The 13016-nt window shown below is 36.3% G+C and overlaps 1 protein-coding gene across 3 annotated transcripts; it reads left to right on the forward strand.

Moving 5' to 3' along the window:
* The first annotated feature begins 721 nt into the window (after positions 1-721).
* Positions 722-8475, forward strand: LOC124162366. Of its 3 annotated transcripts, none has more exons than XM_046538876.1 (4): positions 722-808; positions 4655-4798; positions 6500-6849; positions 7378-8475. In XM_046538876.1, exons 2-4 carry the CDS (start codon positions 4674-4676, stop codon positions 7452-7454), a joined length of 552 nt encoding a protein of 183 aa, XP_046394832.1. In that variant the 5' UTR covers positions 722-808; positions 4655-4673; the 3' UTR covers positions 7455-8475. The 3 variants fall into 3 exon arrangements, with proteins under 3 accessions (XP_046394832.1, XP_046394833.1, XP_046394835.1); XM_046538877.1 differs by lacking the exon at positions 722-808 and adding an exon at positions 825-1133; XM_046538879.1 differs by lacking the exon at positions 722-808 and adding an exon at positions 3705-3726.
* Positions 8476-13016: the final 4541 nt, after the last annotated feature.

A 13016-nucleotide genomic window follows, 5' to 3' on the forward strand; every position in this document is an offset into this window, starting at 1 on the left:
CCTGGATGTTTTGGTGATTTCAATTGCCTTCCCGATGATCCTTGGTGGTAGTAGTGGCCTTCTTTAGTCAATAAGGAGACGTTGTCGAAGTCAATGTCATGAGTCGGTCCACTCCATTGGTGTTCCGCCACCACTGACTCTGGGTGAATTGTCTATTTTATACGGCCTTTCTGTGTTCTTGGACTCGGCATTTCAGTGTTCTTGATGTCTGGCCAATTTAGGAATCACTTCCAGTAGCACCACACAGGTTACCATCTATATGATGGATATAGGATTTCAATAAATAGTGACAACTGCAAAATGAGGAAAAATAGTAAAACTATATCATGTAAGTCACAGGTCAGGTGCATTTGTACTCAAAACTTGGAAATGATTCTTTCAATCTCTGAAAACTTCTAATGTTAGTTCATGATATTTCAAAATATTTCACTTAGGTCGTATTTTTTTAACATTCTGCGGATTATGAAACTTGCTATGACCTTGCATTGCCTGCATAATTAATAACATACCATTTCAAATTATTATCAATGCCTAAGAATAAACATAATATATTTTACTACCTACAATTAAATAAATTGACTCAAATGATAGAAAAATTATTTTTTAAAGTAATTTATTACATTTTTTTCTTCCTTTTTTATCATACCTCACAAGCGTAAAAAAGCACTCTTTCACAGTATGCTTAATTTTACCGCGTGAATTCAAGTAACGACCTATCGACTCATATCGACAACGATATGTCGCTTGACCAACCAATGGACGATTTCTCTAATTGCTAATTGGGTTGAGAAATAAGAGCAGCTGACAGGTTAGTGAGATTTTCGAAGTACGCGATTTGCTCTCATTAGATTGCTAGCATTTCCCGAGCGCATAATTATTGGGACTGCCCTCCTTATTTTAGAGAGTTGATGCGGTTGATATACTTCGTTGCAATTCCCCGCATCCATTCGTGTGAACTGGTGCTACACCGTTTTTCCTCCTCTCTTGTTGGAAAGACGCCAGCCAATCCATTTCTTTGTGATGAATATCTGTGATTGCTATTTTGTTGTTATTTCGGAAAAAATACAATTGCTCGTTTGTTTAGGATAATGCATAATATAATAGTGTTTGCGGTTTGAAGCGAACTCCCTATGGTGATTCCCTTGATATTATATTTAATAATTATTTATGAATTAGTTCTACATTGACTTAAATGCCATTTCGCGTGGAACAACAAATATAAGCGACTTCGTCGTATTAACTGTGAATACATTTTGAATACGATTGTAGTAATATGTTTTACGTAAGTTGTAAAAATAGTCATTTTTCCTTGTATTTATAGAGGTATTTTTGTTTTTGTGTGACCATCCTGTTGGGTTTATTTCTTGATTTTTTGTACTGCGTTAAATTTATTTAATGTGGGGATTATTTCTGTTACATCGTTTTCCTTCGCGTTAAAATCTAGTTTCTCCTACTTTTCCTGTATCATTTGCGATTTTCTAAAAGTATATATTAACTTCCGTGTATGATTCGTTTAAGATAATGCTCATGTGATCTTTGTGCCTCAGGAACTTGGTGAAGTACTTAGTAGCCTTACTAAGCGTAAGGTTTATGTGACATCATTTTGCTATTCGCCCGACGCCTTTTCCGTCGTGTTGACGTATTGTCATGAATTGACGAGATATTGAAGAAAAGTGTCGGCGAAATGGGAAAACTTCCCCGTTTACTTGATTGGAAATAGGCCTAATCAATTTCTAGTTTTCCTTGCCTTTCTGTGGTTCTATTTTTTTTACGGCATTTGCTGTTTCGGTAAGGGTTTTGTTTACATCTTCACTTGTAGATGCTGAATTGTATTTTTGACGTGGAGATTCATGTTGAATGGGTTCGGTGTATATCATTGAGAAAAAACGGGGTCAAGCCTTGGAAGCCTTACAACATTTAGCATGGAAATACTCTTGATCTCCCCTCAATGAATAGCTTGTAGCAGTCATTTTTCTCTTGATAAAATGTTCTGATGAGAGTGTAAAGGGGTTTTACGAGTTAGATTATCCAACATAATAGGAGTCATCTTCAGCTAATGAGACATTGCGTATAGTAGAAATTTGTTAAGAAAGCTTAATATGGCTTCACTCTAATAAGAAACCCCCTCTATGTGGGGTGTGTGAGTTTATTTTTGAGTCCGTTATTGTGTTAGATGATAAATTTTCAACAGATTTATCTATAAGGTAATAATTAAAGACTGGGTTTCTTAATTACCTTTCTTTTGGTTAGCAATATCCATCAATTAAACAACATGGTTAGGAATTTGATTTATCCCCATCATTGTTTCATGATGTGAGTTGGTAGGTGGTATAATTTCTTGCGTATGTCCTTTGATATATTTAGTCTCCAACAGGTAAAAATATTGTCCATTATAGATGAATATTTCTTTATTTTTTCATTGAAAAACTGGGGAATCTGTGATCAAAATTTTGGGCGGTGTCTAGCGTTACCATAAACGGCCCTCTTTGGGCATGTGATACAGCTGAAATGACTTGTTCTAATTCTCCTTTCCTTTATGTGGTTCTCATTTTTTGGTTTATGGCATTTGGTATGGTGCGTTTTTTGTTTCTCTTGTTGTTTGCTACTCTTTTATGTTTTATTTAGAGAGCGAAATGAATGTGTAATTTACTCTGTGGGTGAATGTCTTTCAACAGTTGTCATTGCAGGACAAAGAAATGTTAGCTATCACAATTTTTTCCTAATTTCATTGATGAGAGGCTTTTTCTGTAGACAAATAAAAAAAATAAATTAATTTATAAAATGAAAGCTAGGAAATTTTTCTGTCAATGGGGACTGCATAGAGACAGCCCAATTCCATCCCAGAGAAGGTTGATTTCTGTTGCCACTTCAGTCGCATTTTTATCGGTTTCCAAATATGTCCACTGCTTGGCGATGATTGCAATGCAATCCACTTTTTTAAAAATATTTTGCAGAATAAATTTTAAAATTGTGAGAAATAGCACAGGAAAGTTTTAAATTTCATAGGTCACATCATCATGTATATAAATTTTGGATGATACCCCTAACTACACCTTATTCCCCCGTGAAACTCTTATCAATTTGTCCATCAGGGATGCGAGTGGCAAATTTTGTAAACCTATTTAAATGCGCGGTGGGTGACAACACATGCAGAGGTTGACTTGAGGATCCTCCTTTGTAATATCCGTGATATTTGTATATCACGGATATTACAAATGGCATTGCCACAGTGGGAGATACATATGGGGGGCTCAGGCTGCACACACCCCCCCCCTTGCGGGGCCATCTGCATTGCCTTACATTGCAGAACCACAATTGTATCTTTTTTATGTCATATGATGGCATTGTCTTGTATGTGCGTATTATTAGTTTAAATAAATATTTCTTAAACTTTTCGTGTGACTTAATTATTTGTCATTAATACAAAAGTAAAGGTAGCTTTTGAGGTTTTTTATCCGCTACTGCGTTACCATCAAATTAATATAAAAATTTTGATGCTCATCTGAAAGATTCTTAGGTTGAAAACCCTAAGTTATCAATTATGCATTAAAAAGGACTTGTAAACAGTTAAAAAATTATGTCTTCAATTTTGATAGTTAAGTTGAAAGAAACATCATGCTTAAGATGCACAATGCAGCTGTTTAGTGCTGTATAAAAAATTTTGGCACTCATGCAAGGTCTGCACCAATACAGAAACCGATCAAGAACTTCTGCTCAAAATTATAGGTGAAATGAGTCTGGTGGAAAGATTGTAAGAATTACAGTCGCATCCTCTTTCTTCAATTGATGGTGGTAAAGTTGCACCATGGTAATGAATTAGCACTGAGGCCCATTGTTAAAACTAGAACTTATGGAAACAAAGTATGTAGTTTTTCAGAGGCTTCTTCCTGACAACCTGGCTTTCAGCCGTTCACGGTATAGCACTGGATTCTGAAGCGTCCGTTCAGTATGTTCCTTGTGCTCAGTAGTGGACTTTGAATAAGTGTTGGAGACTATGCAATGACTGAAAATAATTTTGATCAGTGAGAATTCTTTGTTTGTTAATGGAGAATATGATAATGTTGGTATGGAAGGTGGGAGACTACCCACAAGACTTCCAATGCTAGGGTATCAGATGCCTTTCCAGAATACTCCCATGCCTGAGCCAGTGTGAATTTCAGCTATCGCAGAAATAGTGTTGAAATTATTACATATTGCATGCCAATCTGCTATCAAAATTATACTTTTCTGTAGTCTTCTGAAGACAGAAATATTACTCACAATCTTACTAAACCTGTGTTTTTGCCCATCTGCTATTATGTTTTTCTGTAGGTCATTGCATTTTAGATGATTAAAAATAATGTGCTACTGAGAATGAAATCGATGAACTTTGTAATGCATTATCAGTCCTTGATATAAGTACACCCTTACCAGCTCTAGAAAAATTATTGTGTGTTCGTTAATGGTCATTCAAAAATATCATTTGGTTCTAAAATACTTCTTGATTGTTAACTAAAACTTGGAGCTAACAGTGGAAGATGGTAAATGGCTTCTGGAATCATATATTATTTTATAATTATCATGAGTTTTAATTAAGGGATTTTAGTTTTATCATTAGGTAAATAATTTGTCGATGTATACTTTATCCTTGCTCAAAACCTGTTATGTTTTCCAGATGACAGACCATTGATCACATGGAAACAAGCTTATGGACAAAATTATTAAAAAGACACCAGGTCATCACTATGAAACAGAGTAGCCCAAAACTCTTTGATATAGTTGGAAAACTGCCAGAGGAAATATCAATCAGCATTCTTAGGTAAGCCAGGATGTGTAGATTGTTGTCTCATTGCAAAATCACACGTTGATATGGTGCTCACTTGGGGAATTATGCCATTTGCACCACAGAAAAACTTTATAGGGCGGAGAATGAGAACTTGGAGGGGATTATTAAAGTGCATACTACATCCAAAGGTGTGAGGTGAGGAAAGGCTAGGGATGTAGCTTTTGGGAGGAATTTGCTATCAGCATTGTGGGGTTGGTGCCTAGAGGTTAGTGGAAAGGGCATAAGTGCATTGACCCATTTGCATCTACTAGCATAATGGTATGCGGCCTGAAGCCGGCCACAAACACCTCAAGTGTACCAGTACGCAGAATTCATAGTGATACATATCTATCAGTTGATCCTGCTGCAATCATATGAGTTTTTTTTTGTAAGTTTTTGGCCAGATAGTCAATAATAGTCAAAATCAGTCAATAAATACTCTATTAAATGTCTTATTCAAACCAACACTACGAATGTGTTCAAATTCTTTAACAGTCAGCAGTGTTTGGTGTCGATTTGAATCCCAGGGGATGGGAGCAAATGGGTTGAAGAGCAGCCGGCACTAGCCAGTTAGAGAATGTGGCTGCCATTGTCATCTACATACCATGTTTGATGCGTTTACCATTAGCCTGCACATTAAAATACATCATCAAACTTTGCTGAAATCATTGGCTACCAAAGCATACAATTAGTCCTTTGAATTATAAATTTCATATACATAATGGATAATTAATACCTTTTACAAGAAATTAAGAATACAGTAGGCCCTCGTTTTACAACATTAACCCATTCCAGAGCAAATTCCATCGTATGTAGAATCGCGATTATTTCTGATTAAGGAATAACTAAAATGAGCATTAGCAGATATAAATAAATATTTCAATGTTAATTAATGTGTTCCGTCAAGAAATAAGGCTTAGAATTAATAATTTAAGACATGTTGTATGAGTGGAGTGTTCTGAACAATACCTTGTATGTGAGGTGGCCTAGGGAAAGGAATTTTAAAAAGTGCACGCAAAATCAGCTCACATAATATACTGTATGTGTTCTGTACCTATGTATCTTTCTTCTCACAAATTCTGAAAAATTAATGTCTTACTGTCATGTTTATTTCAAATATCAAGTTTTTATAGCCATTAACATCATAAAAGCTGATCTGTATATTTCGCTTTACCAGAGAGAAAACAATATGATGACACATGCCAACAGTAGGGCGCTTAGAGAGCACCCTTTACGTCAACCTCTTTGGGTGACCACCTCTGGTGCTGAGGCTGTTTTTTGCGTTAAAATACATGGTTTCTCGGGTATCTGTATTCATGATATAATTTTCTATTGGTCCTACATTTTTCTGTTACACCTGAATATTTTTCTTTGAATAAATTGTGATACTGTTTCAAATGTATTTAAAATGTCTGAAAATGTTGTGTGGCTAAATACCCGGGTATCCGCATTTGGGATGCAATTGTATGTATATGCATGCATAGGTTTATATTCTGTTTTTAGAGTTATTTTTTCTCTACTTTTTGCATTTACTGAGTCTTGATGCAGTGTTTTTTTTCCCTTTTGAACCTTTGTCAAATGATTTTTACTGAATTGTTGTAAACCTGTAAATTATCTCATGGGCCAAATGGCCCACGCTAATAAATTAATTGAAATGAGTTTCTCTTATAATTATTGCTATTAATTTTCTTGTAGGTTGCTGGACAATGCCTCTCTGCTGTCATGTGCACTGGTGAGCAAAAGGTGGTTTTATGTCATTCACTCGGATTCAAGTCTAAGGTTTAGAGTGTTCAACCGCCTGCGTAGATTGCGCTGGGTGAAACAAAAATATGGTGAACCAAAGGAGCCCAAACAATTGCCTCGCATTGTAGCCTATGGGCTTGATAGAGTGCATTCAGTTTATGAAAAGTATCAAATGTATCAAGATAGAAAAGAAAAGGAGAGAGATAACAAGAGGAGAACTGCAATCATGAAGGATAACAGCAAGAGAAGAATTTTTGCAGATTACATGAGAAGAAAAATTTTTAGGGAGCCCAAAATATTGGGTAAGAGCAAATTTGTTGCCTTTGAAAGAGAAACTAAGGGTAGGAGAGCTAAAAAATCTATGATAAGTGAATTCCGTTGTGTATTTTAATCCTGCTATGTTATCCCTCAATGTGAAATGGGCAGAGCACATATTAGTTGTCACTTTACTGTTCTGTGCATATATTCGGTGTATTACCTTTGATGTTATGCTCATGAAAAAAATGGCAATGGCATAGAACTTACCAAAAATTTCAAGCTACTTCAAAATCGACTAATCCCCCAAGCGTATGTTTCCATTCATTTAACCTGGCCTTGCTTTAATGAATGCCACTGTTGATTTATGACAGTGGGATCTCATGATGAATGTTCCATTTGTTTAATTTTCTGTCAATTTCCTATAAAAGTATGCCTTTTCTAATTGTTTCCAAGCCCATATGAGTGCAATCACTAGCCAGCCCTATCTCCTCAAAATAAATATGTAACATGAATGGGATGAAATAAAGCATGTTTCAAATTTCTTCCACTAATAAATTAACCTTCCTTTTCAGTGCCCGGTTTGAATCCACCTCCAGCTGAAATAAGGGTATACCGACGAAACCCATTCAGTGATGACGATGCTTCATGATGACTCTTTTATACTATAACAATACTCAGACTGATTATGGAGCAGTGGCTGCATCCTTGAATTGTGTCAAATGTTGGTAAATGCCATAAAGCCAATATAGATTCATGATGGTGCATGAAATCATACGCAAGAGGAAGAATAGCAGTTACAATTACATGTTTTATTTCTATTACTTTTGTAATGTGCCTGATATTTTTGTGTTAGCTATTCTTCCAGTTATAGGAAAATCTCAAACAAATCTATCTCTTAATTTTTGGTCTAGTCATTGATATTTTGGATTACTGGATGTGCCTGTAGAATTGAACATGATGTAATGCGTTTCAATTTGCAGCATTCTCATCTAGAGGAGTTAACATTTACTCTCTCTCCCTGGAAAATGTGTGGAATGTTAAATCTAAGGTCTCCCTGGCATGAAGCAGTAGAGATGTGCATGTCTGATGGAATATATTATGCTTCTGTGATTATTTTATGGTTAATGAATAAGCACTCCATATTTAATGTTTTTACACTTTTTACTGCCACAAACTGCCTTTTCAGGATGAATTATAATGACTGCTAAGCTTGTTGCCGTTAACCTTATGAAAATAACTGCGATTGGCGGGTGGTCATACTTTAACATGCATTCGATGTGTCCGTCTGATGATGTTCACTTCAGCAGTTCAGTGTGATGAAAAGCACGCTCTTTTAGTGCACCCCAGCTGAGAGTTAATTGCTGTCATGACTAAAATCCATGCATGTATTTAGTGTTCAGAATCCTTTCATGTTGATAGTGAAGTCGACTGGCCTTTTTAGTCATGTTTGAACAACTTCTCTTTGTGATTGTGCTCCTCTATTTTGAATATAATCATGTTTCTTTAGGTGTATATTTTTAATATTTATATGTTTGTGTATATTTATTGTGTTGATGAGTCATTTTTGTGATCAGTTTATGTTTATTTGCACAGCTTTTATAGAACCCTTTTATCCATTATTAAATATGAATTGATTTTGTAATCTTTTGTTAATAAATATTTTAACCATTTAAGTTTTGTAATTTTTTCCCTATAGGAATACATATTTCATATCTTTCCAAGATACTTAGAAATGGAACAAATTCAGGATCATGTGGTCACACAGACCTCTTACACGGCAAATTATTGTATGGGGGAACTTGAAGATCATTACTCGTAATGAAATTAATTTTTTTATTTTAATTTTGAACATTCAGTAGGCACTTGAAGTATGTAGGTGCTTAAAAATATGAATTTAAATTCCAACAATTTTATCAGTTTTCCATAGACAACACAAACGGAACTCTCCATAAAACTAAGCCTTGGGTGATATATATCACCCAAATCCTTAACCCAAGGGATCAAATCAGTAATCCAAAGGGTAGCATATGAAGGCTAAATTCCACCACCATTATGATCAGCTAAATATTCTGCAGCTCATTTCCAAAAAATGTAATTCCCTAGTAAAATGTTTTCAACCTCCAGAGCCAATAATTAAAGAAGCCCTCCAGAGAAACCATGGAGGACTTCCATCCATGGTTTCTCTGGAGGGCTTTTCTAATTATCGAGTCATGAATTTTCCCATTTCACTAGGTAGAAATACGAGGGAAGTTCACAGTCTTTAAATTTCAGATTTTCTCCATAGGTACATATTATGAGTCATGGAATTGCTCCCAGATGATGACATGATTACCTACCGCATTCCTCCGAATATAGTCCCTCCCTAATTTTGGCTTGAGTTTCGGGAAAAAATGAAAAAAGTGGGTTTGAATATAGTCCCCCCCTTAACTTTTATCACAGGCATTTTTGGAAAAAAAGGGGGGGACTTTATTCAGACATATACGGATTGTTTTAATTGACTAGGCTGCAGTTGAATCTGATAAATGTAGGATATACATTGACATTCAACTCGGCAGCTTTGGATTCATGAATACAGTTTTCTTCTCTATACCTTGCAGTATTCAATTGATGCAGACAATATAGGTATAATATTGTTCCTCTTTGATTACTTGATATCATTACAAGAAAGGCACCCTTGCTCACATGAACAGAAAAAGAAAACAACAGAAAACCAACCCAACCTCTATCTATACGACATCTTATCATTGCCACCACTGTCCATTCCAGAATATAGTGCTAACCTCGTCAGTCATTTTCATGGCCTCCTCTTATTTCCAAAATGCAAATATGTACATAACCCTGAGAAAATTTTCCTCCAGAATATTACAGCATTTGCCAAATAAATATGGCCCAAAATTTGGTATCACTTCAGTTACAGATCTTAATCCTTCACATAATGTGACAAGAAACTTGTGCATTCAACCCTTCCTTTCTACCTACTCTCTTTTGTCTATAAGTAAATTATCTATGTCTTTCTTTTGATTCACAATTGAGAAGCCTCCCTGCATTGTCTAATTGTAGTGCCTAGCACTGCAGGGGTCGCCATAGGCTAAGATACATACAATCAATTATCCTCATCTGAAATTATAACATACTAATGGATTGCCTGATGTTTGTTATCATGTCAAACAGAAATTAAGATCCACAAACTCCCCTTAATACTTCATAAACTCATGCCAACTAACAATATTAAACTTTTTAATTAGAATAATAACTTATCTAAGCTGAGGTGGTTTCCTATTATTTTTTTATTGCCTAAATCGAAAGATTATTACTCCTGGAGTACGTATTTCATGCTTTTAGATTTTTAAATGACGATATCTATTTTTTGCAATTAAATGAAAAGTGAAAATTTAAAGAGCGCGAAAACGCGACGGGTAAGTATGAATGCCAGGAAAAAGTCCGTGTGACGTCGTTCCGGTTCCCACTGCCGCAACTGAGGTGACCTTGGGGCGAGGCTGAGCGGATACGATGCAGGATGCTAGCAGGTAGCTGAGTACCATGCTAGCTGGTAGCGCTTGGCTTTAATAAGGATTATTAATACCTAATCAAACGAAGAAAACTTTCCGACCTTAGCCAGTTTTAATAGGAGATTATGAAGACATGTTTCCCTGAGCTCTGTGCCTCACGCATGCATTGGTAACCTCAGACGATGTAAAACTCTAATTTACTCGTATAGAAACTAGGTCTGTGACATCACGTGGAGTGGCATCACATGGGTGCCAATCTGGCCTTTTTCAAATGAGGATAAAATTGACCCTTGCCATTAGTCTAAACCGGTATTTCTAAAACCAAATATGTAATTTGTATATTATGAATACACTAATGGGGGGTTACGAATCGCAATCAATGCCTTTCGTTTTCTTTGATGAAGGAAACTACCCTATGATGAGGGTCAACTGCTCTGCCTTGCAGAGGATTTGGCATCCTTCAGATATTGCCACACACAAAGACTTGTGATGCAGCTACTAGAGTTGGAAACCACCTCTCTGAAGGCAGGATTCACACAAGTAGCCTAATCTCTACTAAATGAAGAAATACTTTCAGGATCCTAAAGAGATCCAATATCAAAACTATTTGCTTTAATCATGATTGAGTTAACATTTGGTAAATGTAAAAGATTTGGTCAGTCTGAAATAACTACAATGCCAAACCCTGAAAATTTAGCCTAGCATACATAGAATAGGTAGGTCAGACATTGGAAACAAGATTGAGAGAGCAACCAAGATGCCTCCAACTGGAGTAAGTCAACAAGGTAAAAGTAGCCTAGCTAAGTATGCAAGAAAAGGTATCACCAGGAGTAGACTATTTCCCTAATCCCTTACGTACTGGGATTAGGTATACCATTAATGAAGCCACTCAGGCATGGATGCATGATAACATTATAAACCAAGACACTAGCTGCAGCATAAGCAGATGTAATTGATCATTGAAAATCAGAAGGGACAGTTGGCCAAGCAGGAGATCCCGAAAAACCAACACGCACCTCAAGTATGTATTAATCAAATAGTGTGAAGGAAATGGATATAAGTTCCTGATGACAATGTGCAATTCCCATATCAATACATATATTGGAAGAAGTGTGAATAAATTGTCCAGCAGGGAAATTCTCACCCCAATTCTTCATCAGGAATTATTACCCAGCAAACATGATTATTATCCTCTAAAATCCCCCATCCACTTTTAATGGCCAATGTCCAATAAAATAGGGCTGAATTAAAAAAATTCACAGCAACAATGATAAAAACTTCTTCATGGCCATAACTTTGAAAATTGTTGAATTTGTACTAGTCACACGGCGACCTGACCAAGAGGCTGATTAAAATGGAGCAGAACCATATGACATAGCAGCCAATAACCATTACATTATCAACCATCATACTTTGAGCAAATTCTTCAATCCTCTCTCTCCTTAGCTTTTAACCACACCCACAAAGGGGAATCTTACTTCCTACAGAATTGACCTCTTTCATAAACGCTAGTTATTATTCAGGAAAGATGTCAACTGCATGCCTGAAACTGTAGCATCTGGACTGAACCTCCACACTTGCCACTATCTTTACAAGACTTAGTTCTACTTCCAACACCAAGCATTACTAATTCAGTACTAAAAAACAATTTGTTCCAGATGCCCAACAAATAAAAAGGGACTAGGGACTATTTACAGGAACTAAGCAACCCATTCAGAAAATCAACTCTTGGACTACTCGTATATAGCAGAATTGGAAAGGAAGCTGAACAGCCGCGGTCTTTCTACCTAAATGCCCGCGAAACAGAAAAAATTCCAGGCACCAATTCCATGTTAGGAGGGAGAGGGGGGGAAGACTTAAACCACAAAAATGGCTTCATTTGGAAAGGACCTTGACAAGGATGAGGAACTCAAATGTGCCAAGATTCTATTCAATTGGAGCCATCGAACTCATAAAAATTATAAGATGGTGCAACACAGCCCTAACTGAACAATGGTGGGAAAAACAAAGTTTACAAAGTGCTTCATGAAGGGAGGAGGGCTAGCTGGCTACATTTTTCCTCGCTTAACCCTTACCCTACTAATGACGAAAATATGCATCAGAACATTTCTTGACCCAGGGGGCGAAAGCCCCTCGAATCAAATAGCGTAAATATATGTTCCCTTTCTCTCCCCCTTTTATGACTGTCGCGGGTTCTCGAAGTCTTAGTTTCTGGACCCAGCAAAGCGGGACTTTAGGCCGTACCCTCGAAATCCAGGAGCAGGTACCCGGACCCCTCGTCTTGTATTATCCCTCTTTGTGGTAAGGATCATTCAATAATTCATTCAGTCAGTTTTCGAATTAAATATTTGTTCCTTTCTCAAAAATATAAACTAAGAATTGAATTCTTTGTCTTTTGAGCAGGGTTTACCATTTTTGAACGAAGTTTTCAATAAATATAAACTTATATCTCAATTTCAGTAAAATCATCATGACATGGAAATTGTTGCTGCATTAAATGCAGTAATATGGACGGTAGAGCTTCGTTCGAAATTTGACTATCTCAGAATAAAATGAGGAATTGAGTTCCAAGTCTGCAATTTACATTCAAGCAACAATTATCCATATACCTAGCTAATTCATACAAACGAAGCATGATTGACCACAAACTAATGCCGCTGGTAGGGTCATAAGCCCGGAAAGGAGGGAGCCAAACTACCTTT

The sequence above is a fragment of the Ischnura elegans genome, chromosome 7 (genome assembly GCF_921293095.1).
Source record: "Ischnura elegans chromosome 7, ioIscEleg1.1, whole genome shotgun sequence".
NCBI lineage: Eukaryota > Metazoa > Arthropoda > Insecta > Odonata > Coenagrionidae > Ischnura > Ischnura elegans.

Excerpts from the sequence above, each read along its gene's own strand:
- LOC124162366 (XM_046538876.1), top strand. The coding sequence starts at position 4,674 with ATGGAAACAAGCTTATGGACAAAATTATTAAAAAGACACCAGGTCATC. Across the intron at positions 4,799-6,499 it reads ATATCAATCAGCATTCTTAG|GTTGCTGGACAATGCCTCTC; the intron begins GTAAGCCAGGAT and ends ATTTTCTTGTAG. Across the intron at positions 6,850-7,377 it reads TAGGGAGCCCAAAATATTGG|TGCCCGGTTTGAATCCACCT; the intron begins GTAAGAGCAAAT and ends CTTCCTTTTCAG.